Raw genomic sequence first — 12,642 nt, 5'->3', positions numbered from 1 at the left:
ATGTTACTAAAAGCCTTTGAAATATTTTTATGACTAGAATGTGTCCTTGTAACTTGCTATGGTAAAACGGATTCAATTATACAGGAGTGCAAATGGCATTATAAAGTTTTCCCTTTATAAAGTTAAATGTTCCCTTTATAAACGTTAACAATTATTTTCCAAATGCCAAGCGAGGTGGTATATACAAGAGAAGAAATAACTGATATGAGGAGTTCCCGTCGTGGTGCAGCGGAAACGAATCTGACTAGGAACTATGAGGTTGCGGGTTCGATTCCTGGCCTTGCTCAGTGGGTTAAGGATCCCGTGTTGTCGTGAGCTGTGGTGTAGGTTGCAGATGCAGCTTGGATCTCGCGTTGCTGTGGCTGTGGCGTAGGCCAGCGGCTACAGCTCCGATTGGACCTCTAGCCTGGGAACTTCCATATGCTGTGGGGGTGGTCCTAGAAAGACAAAAAATAAAATAAAATGACCGATAGGAGACCTCCCCATCCAGATGCCTTCTTGAGCTGGGTCCTTTCTATGCTAATAGGTCACATTTTTTCCCCTATTTCACTTAGAGCTCTATTATTATTGGTAGATTCAAGAGTCATCTTCCATCAGTGGGTGTAGGGAGCACTCAGCATCTGTTAGCAGGTGGGAGTACTTCTAATTCATAAGATGGCTTGGTGATTAATGTTGAAAATCTGCACCGCCATCCTATTTACCCCCTGCCCTGCGCCCCCCACCCCTTACCTAGTCCTGGATGGTGCAGTCAGAAGCAGTTGCTTGGCCTCCACAGTGGGACTTGTCACCAGGCTGAGTCCCCCTTGGTGCTCCAACCAGCATCCAGCCCCACCTGGACCTGATATGGGGTTAGACCACAGCATGTCCATCCATCCAGCCTGGAACGTTGCTTAGCCACACCCTTCCCCTGGAGTCTCAAAGGGAGGGTGTCGTTGGTGGGACAGAGTTAGCTCCAAAGTCTGCTATAGGTTGTAAAAAGCTCTACAGCTTAGGTGGGAAAGCTTTCCAGGAAGGCACCAGCCTTCAGATCAGAAGTCTTGGGGAGACCCATCCTTAAGCAAAACCAAAAGCTTCTGCTCCAGGAAACTGACAGGCCCTGCAGATTTAGATAGTGGGTGATTTATGGTGAAGGGAAAGTATTTGACGTTTGTTTTCTTCATAGTCTAGGGAATCCCAGTGCTCTTTCAACTGGCATCCTTCCCAGTAACTCAAGCTGAAAGGATTTTACTTGCTTAGTACATTTCCTTTATAAAGATGTTAAGTGGGTAGTTTGAGTCCCTCTGGGCTCCTGGCGCCTGAGATGCTGCTGTTGGTGGGACCCCCCTGCAAGCGTTGTGTGCTGAGCCCCTCACCACAGCCTGCCCCAGGGGAAGGGGTGGGGGTCTGCCTGATGTTCTTTGTGGTGCTGCCTGCTGCTTTTGGTGACCCAAAAATGGAATCGCACATGAGAAGTCAGCAAAACATCTAGAAAGTAAGAACATAATTTCTTGAGCCAAACCGTCAGCTGGAAAAATTATTTTTAGCCATAGGTCCCTTTGTGTTTTTGACTTGCTTTATATTCAGACTTCCTTTTGGCTCAGATTTTGTGCAAGATCCTGGAACTTAAGGGATCTGTATTATCCTGTCAGTACTGTTGGAGCTATGGCAGGTTAAAACAGGATGCTTATCAGTGGATCTTTGTAAATCTTTTGAAAGTTTCTTTCTTTCTTCTTCTTCTTTTTTTTCCGCTTTTTAGGGCCACACCTGTGGCATCTGGAGGTTCCCAGGCTAGGGGTCAAATTGGAGCTACAACTGCTGACCTACACCACAGCCACAGCAACACAGGATCCAAGCCACATCTGTGACCTAAACCACAGCTCAGGGCAATGCCAGATCCTTAACCCACTGAGCGAGGCCAGGGATTGAACTCACAACGTCATGGTTCCTAGTCGGATTCGGTTCCGTTGCACCATGACAGAAACTCCTTTTTTTTTTTTTTTTTTTTTTTTTTCTTTTTCTTTAGAAACTATAATGAGTAGCTCCCATTGTGGCTCAGCCTATTAAGGACCTGACATAATGTCTATGAGGATGTGTGTTAAGGATCTGGTGTTGCCTTAAGCTGTGGCGTAGGTTGCAGATGTGGCTCAGATCCGGCCTGGCTATGGGCTGGGCCGGCAGCTACAGCTCCGGTTTGACCCCTAGCCTGGGAACTTCCCTATGCCTCAGGTGTGGCCATAAAAGGAAAAAAAATAATAAATCCTGCAATGAGATATCACCTCACATTAGGTCAGAATGGCCATCATTAAAAAGTCTACAAATGATAAATGCTGGAGAGATGTAGAGAAAAAGGAACCCTCCTACACTGTTGGAGGTGCAGCTGTAAATTGGTGCAGCTTCTGTGGAAAACAGAATGGAGGTTCCTTAGAAAACTAAAAATAGAATTAGCATATGATCCCTCAATCTCCCTCCTGGGCATATATCTGGAGAAAACTTTATTTCAAAAAGAGACCTGATGTTCATAGCAGCACTCTTGGCAACAGCCAAGATATGGAAGCTACCTAATGTGTCTGTCACCAGGCAAATGGATAAAGGAAGATGTGGTATAGATGCACACACACACAAACACACACACACAAACACACACGTACATACATACAGAGGAATATTAGCCATAAAAAAATGAAATGTTACCATTTGCAGCAACATGGATGATCTAGAGGTGATTATACTAAGTCAGTCTGACAAAGACCAATATGATATCATTTAAATGTGGACTCTAAAAAAATGATACAAAGAAACTTACTTACAAAACAGAAACAGACCCAGAGACATAGAAAACAAACTTACAGTTATCCAAGGGGAGGAGAGGAGATAAATTAGAAATTTGGGCTTCACAGATACACACTACTCTTTATAAAATAGGTAAATAACAAGGACCTACTGTACAGCACAGGGAACTCTACTCAATATCTTGGACTAACCTGTAATGGAAGAGAATCTGGAAAAGAATATATTTTTATATATGTATACCTGAATCATTTGCAGTACACTTGAAACTAATGCAACATTGTAAATTAACTGTAAAAAAGGGAAGAAAGATTTTTTCCATTTTTAATTTTTTTATTGTAATAACATATCCATAACATAAACCTTGATACTTTAACCCTCTGGGGATATACAAGTCAATGGCCTTGAGTCCATTCGCATTGTTATGCCACTGTCACCCCCATCCATCTCCAGGCTTTTCATCATGTCCAACTGCAACTCCACACCCAGAAAACACTCACGCCCTGCCTCCCTTCCCCTCCATCCTGTGGGAACCTCTGGTCCACATTCTTTCTCTATGAATGTGACAACACTAGGTGTTCAACTGGAATCATCCAAGATCGGTCCTTTTTTGTATTTCTTTTAAGAAGACTCGAGAGTTCAGTTTCCCCTTGCAAGCCACTTCTGAGAAGGCCAGCCTGGCTGTCGTAGGTCTGACGGACAGGAGTCGCTGTGTCTCCTTGCAGGCAGTCCTGGGGCTATAACCCAGCTGTGGGGCCCTGGTGTGACCGGCTTTTGCAGCTGCTGACCCTGTGGCTCTATCCAGGTGGTTCCTGTCTAGACGCCGTGGCTGAGTCTATGGTTTCTTTGGTTGTCTTCCATTCAGATACTTGACCAAAATCTGATGGAATTTTTATACCTTTTTTTTTTTTTTTTTTTAAGCAGTGCCTACACATGGTAAAGTAGTCTGCCTCCAAAGTTATCCTGCTCTAGCTCCCAGCTCTTTCCCAATGGGGAGCTGAGGTTACACATCTATTGGTTAGCTTTCCAGAGATATTGAATCCATGAGTCGTGTGTGTGTGTGTTTGTGTGTGTGTGTGTGTGTGTGTGTGTGTGTGTGTTCGCATGTGTGCTTGCCTGCATGCCCATACCAGGCCCCAGTAGGGTATGTTAATCTAATTCTATGCGAGTGGAATATTACTCACAGCTCTGGTTAAATCAGTACCTAGAGGTCACAATTTTGGTGGCCATGGACATGCTATTTTCAGCTGAATCACATCATTGTCAACTGTAATTATTCACTGTGTTCGTATAGAGCTTTTTGATTGTGCTGAATTTATTTATCTTTTTTTTTTTTTTGTCTCTTGTCTTTTTAAGGCTGCGCCCGCAGCATATGGAGGTTCCCAGGCTAGGGTCTAATTAGAGCTGAAGCCACCACGGCCTACACCACAGCAACAGCAATGCCAGATCCGAGCCGCATCTGCAACCTACATCACAGCTCACGACCACGCCGGATTTTAACCCCCTGAGCAAGGCCAGGGATCGAACCCATGTCCTCACAGATGCTAGTTGGGTTCGCTAGCGACTGAGCCATGACAGGAACTCCCTGATTGTGCTGAATTTAATAGTTTCCTTGCCTGTAAGTTTACTGGCTTCATTGTCTAAGTTTCAGTCCCTCACTCTACACTAAGCTCTACAGAAAAACACACACCTCTTCCCAGAAGGACAAAGTTCTCCGGACTGGTGTTTGTCCTTGGAGGTGCCCTTCCTGGAGCTGTCGCTTCTGCTCCAGCCCATGCAGGTGGCCCTACAGGTCTGGGGCTTAGCTGAGTCGTCTTTGCTTACATTTGGGTGACCCTCTTGCCTCCTGCTTTTCGAGCTTCTGTTTCCTGGAGCTCAGCCTCCCCTCCCCCTTCCTGGCTTTTGTCCTTGGCATTAGCCTGGATCCCACCCTCTGCTAGCTTCCTGGGCCCTTTGCATGTCTGAAAATGGCCCTGTTTTTCCTACCCCACCTTGAGGTAGTTTGGGCCAGATGCAGAATTTAAAAGGAAAATAATTTCCTGTTCTCATCTTGAAGTCATCGATCTATTTCCTTTTTGCTCCAGAGTTGTTTTTGAGAAGTGTGATGCTGTTCTGATTCACTGGCAAATGACCCGCTTTTCCTTTTTCTGGAAGCTTTTGGGGGCTCCACTTTCTCATAGGTGTGTGACATTGCCCGGTGAAGCCCCTTGGTGGGTCTTTCCTCTCTAGTTGTGCTGCCCACCAAGGGGCTGGGTTAGGACAGACCCATATATCCAGTTTGGGGCATTTTCTTTTTTCTTTTTCTTTTTCTTTCTTTCTTTCCTTTTTTTTTTTTTGCTTTTTAGGGCTGCACCCACGGCACGTGGAAGTGCTCAGGCTGCAGTTGGATCAGAGCTGCAGCCTACACCACAGCCACAACTCTGTCAGATCCGAGCTGGGTCTATGATCCACATCACAGCCCACTGCAGTGCGGGATCCTTAACCCACTGATCGAGGCCAGGGATCAAATCCAAATCCTCACGGATACTAGTCAGGTTTGTTACCGCTGAGCCATGGAGGGAACTCCTTGGGGCATCTTCTTGAATGAGGCCCTCTCCTTTCCTTTCTCCATTCTTTCTGGAACTCCTTACTCAGTCTTTGGAATGCCTTGATAGCTATTCTGAGCTTGGAGCCCTTCCTGCACTTTCTGTGTGTATTGAGGGGGATGGGGGACCACTTTACTATCTCCAGTCCCACCCCACACCTTGCCTTCAGCATGGAAGCCTTTCCGTGGGTGTCTCGAGAGCCACAGTAGGATTATTTGTGAAAAACCTTTCCTGTGCTATAGATGAGATGGACCTGGATTTGCTAATTAAATGAGGACACATCAACCTTCTCACTGGCTGAAGCTAAACCCTGCCTGACATGAATGAGTAAAGACCTTGTTTCAATCCCGGTCCCTTTGCATTCTCCTGTTCTCCCACAGCCTGGATTTTCCTGGCCACTTGGTTGAAGGTACTCCTGGACTTCCATGCAGTCTGATTTCTGCCACCCAAGACTTGCTGCTCAACTGTAATTTGTGCCTGCAGGTTTCTGGGTTCCTGGGGTGCCATGCATCCCCAGGCTGTGCCCTGCCTCCCTCTCTGGTCCCTGGCTCCCTCAGTCGTGCGACGAGCTGGCTATAACACCAGGGTCCAGAACCCTGAGCCAGAGCCCGACAATCGGAGGGTGCAGGTGTCTTTGGCCTGTCAGGTCTCACTGTCTACTCTGTCCAGCCCCTCCCTGGGTTTTGCCTCAAGAAAATGTCGCCTCTTGTAAAGTAAATACGTGAAATATATGGAAAGGACCCTCTCTTCAGTAGCCATGACCTTGGTTGCCCTTGGAACTGCAAAGAAGACTAGCCTGGTCAGCTGTGCTGAAACTGCAGGAGCTACTGAAAGCCGGGGGCGATGGGCAGCACACCTTCTGAGGCACCTGCTTCTCTCCCTCTTTCTTTGGCCCCTCCCTGTCACCATGACATCCTGGCAGATTCTCAAAGGAGGGTCACCTGGCCCCTTATTTGAAGATATGTGTCCCATGAGGTCTCTTTCTTCTTTCCGTGACCTCCAGGCATTGCAACATTCAGCTCCTGCCCTAAAGCATAGAGAGACCTGACCTTTCCTTGAGCCCTATGTCCTCTTCCCCAAGTCCAGCTTTCATTCATCAGGTGCCCTCCAGAATTACATGGCTTCTACACAGGAATCAGGAGAGAGGGAAAGACAGAGTAGTCCCAGTCCATGGGACACCACTCAGACTGGTGCATTGGGAAATGCAGGGGACAGTCACATCACTGGGTCCTGGGACCACTAAGGTGATTCTGGTCCCCCTAGTTCTGACCGATACCGTCTTTGACGTACATTTAGTTACTCTCCTTAGAGGCTAATAAGGACCTGCAGAAGGGCGTTGTTGGGGAGAAGCTGTATTTACAGTGTTGTATGTTTGTTCTGAAAACCGTGCTTTCCCCCCAAGGGGACCCTGACTCCTCCCAGCCAGGGGTGCCCACTGCCACATGTCAGCTCCTAATGCTGACTGTGCCGTGTTAATAACCATGGCAGCTGCCCTAGACCAGGATGGGCCCCCTCTGACCTTGCCAGCTTCCTGATCTCTTTTAAGTCTTTTTTTTTTTTTTTTTTTGTCCTTTTGTCTTTTCTAGGGCCACACCGGTGGCATATGGAGGTTCCCAGGCTAGGGGTCTAATCGGAGCTGTAGCCGCCGTGTCTGAGACCTATACCACAGCTCATGGAACGAAGGATCCTTAACCTACTGAGCAAGGCCGGGGATCGAACCTGAAACCTCATGGTTCCTAGTCGGATTCATTAATCACTGCGCCATGACGGGAACTCCCCGATCTCTTTTAAGTCTCAAGCTTTAGCCTTTGACATGCGTGCAGGTTTTATTTTGCTTTGGGGTGAGTAAGTTACATTGGGCAGCAAGCTGCTGGCAAGGCAGGTTTTTCTTCTTTTCCCTTTTTCCTTTAGTTGTGGTCTCTTGCTGTGTCAGATGCCTGGAGAAGAAATCAGGGCTTCGGGGCTTATAAAGGCGTCCTCTCTCTGGGAGCATCTGAGAGCATTTCAAAGTGTTCCTCATTCTCTCACCCCATCCCACTCCATCTCAGAGCGAGTTTCATGTAGGTGGTGTGACCCCTGTTTGTAAACACGTTGAGACGTTGGAAAGCAGGACTCTGAACCTCCTAGAGCCAAGGCCACCTTTTAAATCAGATATTTTATAGCATATCGTGTTCATACTGTAATATGAGGAAAACAAAAAGGAGGGTGGTTTATAATTGAATAGTATGAACTTGCTGTATAGCACAGGGAACTCTACCTACTATTCTGTGATCACCTATGAGGGAAAATGGATGTGTGTACATGGATAACTGAATTACTTTGTGGTACAGCAGAAATGATCACAGTCTTGTAAATCAACTACGCTTCAGTAAAACTTTAAAAAATGGGGGAGGCGTTCCCATTGTGGCTCAGTGGGTGAAGAACCTGACACGGTGTCCATGAGGATGTGGGTTTGATCCCTGGCCTTGCTTAGTGGGTGAAGGATCTGATGTTGCTACCAGCTGTGGTGTAGGTCACAGGTGTGGCTCAAATCCAGTGTTGCTGTGGCTGTGGTGTAGGCTGGCAGCTGCAGCTCCATTTGACCCCTAGCCTGGGAACTTCCGTGTGCCACAGCTATAAATAAATAAATAAATAAATAAATGGGGGGAAATAGACATGTACATGCTGGACATGACCACACCAAGAGACATAGTAAAATCCACAGAGACTTGCATGCATGCACACAGCAGCTGCAGATGGAGCCATGCTGTCAGTGATCCATTTCCTAGATGATGACTGAGTCCCAGCAAAGTTTCAGACAGGACAAGGGGTGGTTGTCCGTTCATTTTCATGGTCCTGGGGAGTCAGGTGAATAGTAACACCAGGCAAAATACTTTGTGTGGGAGTTCCCATCGTGGTGCAGTGGAAATGAATCCAACTAGAAACCATGAGGTTGCGTGTTTGATCCCTGGCCTCAGTGGGTTAAGGATCTGGTGTTGCCGTGAGCTGTGGTGTAGATCGTAGATGCAGCACGGATCTGGCATTGCTATGGTTGTGGTGCAGGCTGGCAGCTGCCGCTCCTATTTGACCCGTAGCCTGGGAACTTCCATATGCCATGGATGCGGTCCTAAAAAGACAAAATATACTTTGTGTGTATGTACAGAGGGATTAGCTTTTGGTCTCAGAAGGTCATTTGGATCTGGAAAAGTTGTCCTGGACCCTAAAAACCATGTGGCCCCCTAGTTATTGGGATTATCTAAAACCACTCCCACGCTTTTGCAAAATGCCTTGAGGGGCTGTGCTCTGATAGAGCCCTGGTGTAGAGCCCTCCATGGAAATCCAGGCAAGTGACAACATATACATTAGTCAGAGTTCTTCAGAGAAACAGAGCCAGTAGGATACTCACGCACACACAGAAATTTATTTTAAGGATTGACTAATGTAACTGCGGGTGTTGCCACATCTAAAATCTGTGGAGTATCAGGTGGAGACCCAGGGAAGGGCTGACATTGCAGCCTTAAGTCCCAAGGGCAGTCTGGAGGCAGAATTCCCTCTTGCTCAAAGGACCTTAATCTATGCTTATGAGACATTTAACTGGGAGTTCCCGTCATGGTGCAGTGGAAATGAATCTGACTAGGAACCATGAGGTTGTGTGTTCGATCCCTGGCCTCACTCAGTAGGTTAAGGATCCGGCCTTGCCATGAGCTGTGGAGTAGGTCGCAGACACAGCTTGGATCCTGCTGTGACTGTTGTGTAGGCCGGCAGCTACAGCTCTGATTAGACCCCTAGCCTGGGAACCTCCACAGGCTGCAGATGCGGCCCTTAAAAGCAAAAAAAGAAAAAAGATATTTAACTGACTAAATGAGGCCCACCCTGTGATGGCGGGTAATCTGCTTTACTTGGAGTCTGCTGAGTTCAGTGTTAACCACATTAAAATCTTTATGTCTAGGTAACGTTTGACCAAATTATTGGGGCACCATGACCTCACCATCTTGATACACAAAGTTAATCATCACAGAGAAGGACAGAGGTTGAAGAATGTTCTATTCCTAGTGTGGCAACTTAAAAGGTTGTCACTGTAAATATCTTCATGTTTTTCTCTGCAGCATAACCAGTGTGCAGCGTTCAGACAATGGGTCATATATCTGTAAGATGAAAATCAACAATGAAGAAATCGTGTCTGACCCCATCTACGTCGAAGTTCAAGGTGAGTGCAGAGGCCATGGGGTGTCTGTGTGCCACAGGGCAGTTTATTTTAAAGCCTGCATTCATTGGTCTGTGTATAAAACTCCAGAGTTTGGCATGCCCATTTGTAAGTCTGCATGTGTGCAAACCTTGCAAATCCATAAGGCCTGGCATTTTACAAGGCCATCTTCTTTTTAGACTTTAGGGAGTTATGAAACAGCTCAATTCTTTTTTCTTTTTTATCTTTTTGTTTTTATGGCTGCACCTGTGGCATATGGAGGTTCCCAGGCTAGGGGTTGAATCGGAGCTGTAGCCACCAGCCTACGCCAGAGCCACAGCAACGCGGGATCCGAGCCGCGTCTGCAACCTACACCACAGCTCACGGCAACGCCAGATCGTTAACCCACTGAGCAAGGGCAGGGACCGAGCCCGCAACCTCATGGTTCCTAGTCGGATTCGTTAACCACTGCGCCACGACGGGAACTCCGCAACTCAATTCTTAAAGTGTTAGCTCTATCCTAGGTGCTATGGCTGAGATGAAAAGAGATTAGGGACCTCCTTGTCCTAAGGTTACTTACAATGTAAAAACCTGAAGTCTATTTTAGAAAACAAAGTGCATGCTTTATTATCCAGTTCTCAGAGTTGACACTAGATACTACCCACCTGATCAAGTGCCAATTTGTGAATTATTCAGCATCTTTTCCTGTCTTGCTTATGCGGATGGTGACACTGAGGAGAGTGAGCTGTTGTCTTGGATTGGGCCAGTGGCTCGGCTTGGGATTCCTTTTTAGGTCCTACGATTTGGCAGGTGCATGATTCAGTGCAATTACGTGCCATGACAAGATGGGCTTGGGGAGGTGGGCAGGAAGAAGTGGGCCATCAGGCAAGGGGAAGGCGGTATCTGCTCTCAAGGAACTTGAACCCTAGTGGGGATTGTGAGCGAGGTCACCTGAGCCCACATCCAGCATCCCAGAATTTGCGTGACTGGTTCAGCAATGGCAGGACCTGTCAAGAAAGGCTCTGAGGGAGTTTCCCAGTGGCCTAGTAAATTAAGGATCTAAGTGTTGTCCGTGTGGTGCGGGTTTAATCCTTGACCCAGGAACTGCCACATGCTGTGGGTATGGCTCGGGGTCCGGGAAGGGAAGGAGGAGGAAACATCTTCATTATCACCCAAGGTGGCCACGCCCCATTGTCCCAGAGCCTGCCCTCCAGGATCTCTGCATCCCTTCTCTCTGAGGTACCCCATCAGCAAAGCCATCAGAACAACCGCTTTTCTGTTTTCTCCTGACCCTCCTCATGGCAGGCTTTAGGGCAGGTGGTTAGCTTTTTCAGGGAAGTTCAGCTCGAAGCTCTCCCACCAAAAAGGCTGCTATGGAGCTTCCTCTGTGATACACCGGGACAGGTGGCATCCTGGAAGCACTGGGACTCGGGTTTCATCTCCAACGTGGCACAGCGGGTTAAGGAAGGATCTGGCGGGTTAAGAATCTGCAGCTTACATCTCAGCTGCTGCTTGGATCTGATCCCTGGCCCAGGAACTCCATATACTGCAGGGCAGCCGAAAAAGAAAGAAAAGAAAAGAAAAAAAAGGCTGTTGTGCTGTCCATTCTTTCACGCATCGAAACTTGATGCCCACTAATGCCGCAGGAGGCCTGAGGGCAGGAGGCTCCTCGCAGGAGTCTCTTTTTGGAGCTTTGCTTTAAGCCCATCACAGGCTGGACAGCCACCACCACAGGGTTCTCTTGGCCACAGCCAGAAGGGAGGTTCCTACTTTTGCCGCTAATCTGGGAAAACTATTCAGAGGACATTTCACTTGTAAAATCCCAGAAAAAATGCCCAAGGCAGGAACGAGTTAGGTCCAAACGGAGTTTTGCAAAACTTCGAAACATGAAAGAGGAATCTCATTTTACACTCCCACTTCATTCCTGCTGGGACCAGATCTGTGAATTCCCAGTCCCCCAAGAACACAATTTAAATGCCAGTTAGCTTGATATGTTAAATTTTTGGCACATGCCCGAAATAAGTACCAACTGGCTTTCTCTGAGCTATTCTTAACTTCCCTATGACCCTGGTTCTGGAATCAAAGTGGGAGATCTTGGGGTTGTAACTGTGTAACTGTCTACACTATTTTCATGAGAAAGTGCTCAGAAAAGTGTTCAGCTGCATACAAGGGTACAGGTTTTAAAACTGATTATCACAGAATTCCCATCGTGGCGCAGTGGTTAATGAATCCAACTAGGAACCATGAGGTTGCGGGTTCGATCCCTGCCCTTGCTCAGTGGGTTAACGATCCGGCGTTGCCATGAGCTGTGGTGTAGGTTGCAGACGCGGCTCGGATCCCGCGTTGCTGTGGCTCTGGCGTAGGCTGGTGGCTACAGCTCCGATTCAACCCCTAGCCTGGGAACCTCCATATGCCACGGGAGCGGCCCAAGAAATAGCAACAATAACAACAACAACAACAAAGACAAAAGACAAAAAAAAAAAAAACTGATTATCACCCACCTGGGAGTCTCATACCCAATAGGTTGTCCTCAAAAATGGACAGGCCACACCAGTGAGAATGACCATCATCCATCATCAAATGTCTATTAATAATAAATGCCAGAGCTGGTGTGGAGAAAAGGCAACTCTCCTCCACCGTTGGTGGGAATGTAAATTGGTGCAGCTACTATGGAGGTCAGTATGGAGGTTCCTTATAAAACTCAAAATAGAGTTACCAATGACCCAGCAATTCCACTCCTGGGCATATATCTGGAAAAGATGAAAACTTTCATTTGAAAAGATACCTGTTGGGGAGTTCCTGTCGTGGTGCATCGGAAAAGAATCCGACTAGGAACTATGAGGTTTCGGGTTCAATCCCTGGCCTCGCTCAGTGGATTAAGGATCTGGCGTGGCTGTGGCTGTGGCGTAGGCCAGCAGCTGTACCTCCGATTCAACCCCTAGCCTGGGAACCTCCATATGCTGCAAGTGCAGCCTTAAAAAGCAAAAAAAAAGGAAAGAAAAGATACCTGTTGGGGTTAATAGATGCGATAATAGATGCAAACTATTGCATTTGGAATGGATAAGCAATGGAAACCTGCTGTATAGCACTGGGAACTATAGCTAGTCACTAGTGATGGAGCATGATGGA

The 12,642-nt window shown here is 47.2% G+C and overlaps 1 protein-coding gene across 1 annotated transcript in view; it reads left to right on the top strand.

The window, feature by feature from the left end:
- The window catches only part of MERTK (MER proto-oncogene, tyrosine kinase), a 134,024-nt gene that overhangs the window by 35,171 nt on the left and 86,211 nt on the right, over positions 1-12,642 (top strand). The window contains exon 3 of the mRNA XM_021087030.1: positions 9,437-9,537. Coding sequence (XP_020942689.1) covers positions 9,437-9,537 — 101 coding nt within the window. The remainder of the gene's footprint in view (positions 1-9,436; positions 9,538-12,642) is intronic.

This window comes from Sus scrofa, chromosome 3, assembly GCF_000003025.6.
Source record: "Sus scrofa isolate TJ Tabasco breed Duroc chromosome 3, Sscrofa11.1, whole genome shotgun sequence".
In the NCBI taxonomy this organism is placed as follows: domain Eukaryota; kingdom Metazoa; phylum Chordata; class Mammalia; order Artiodactyla; family Suidae; genus Sus; species Sus scrofa.
Note: the sequence above shows the minus strand (reverse complement) of the source record. Positions and strands in the feature narration are given on the sequence as shown.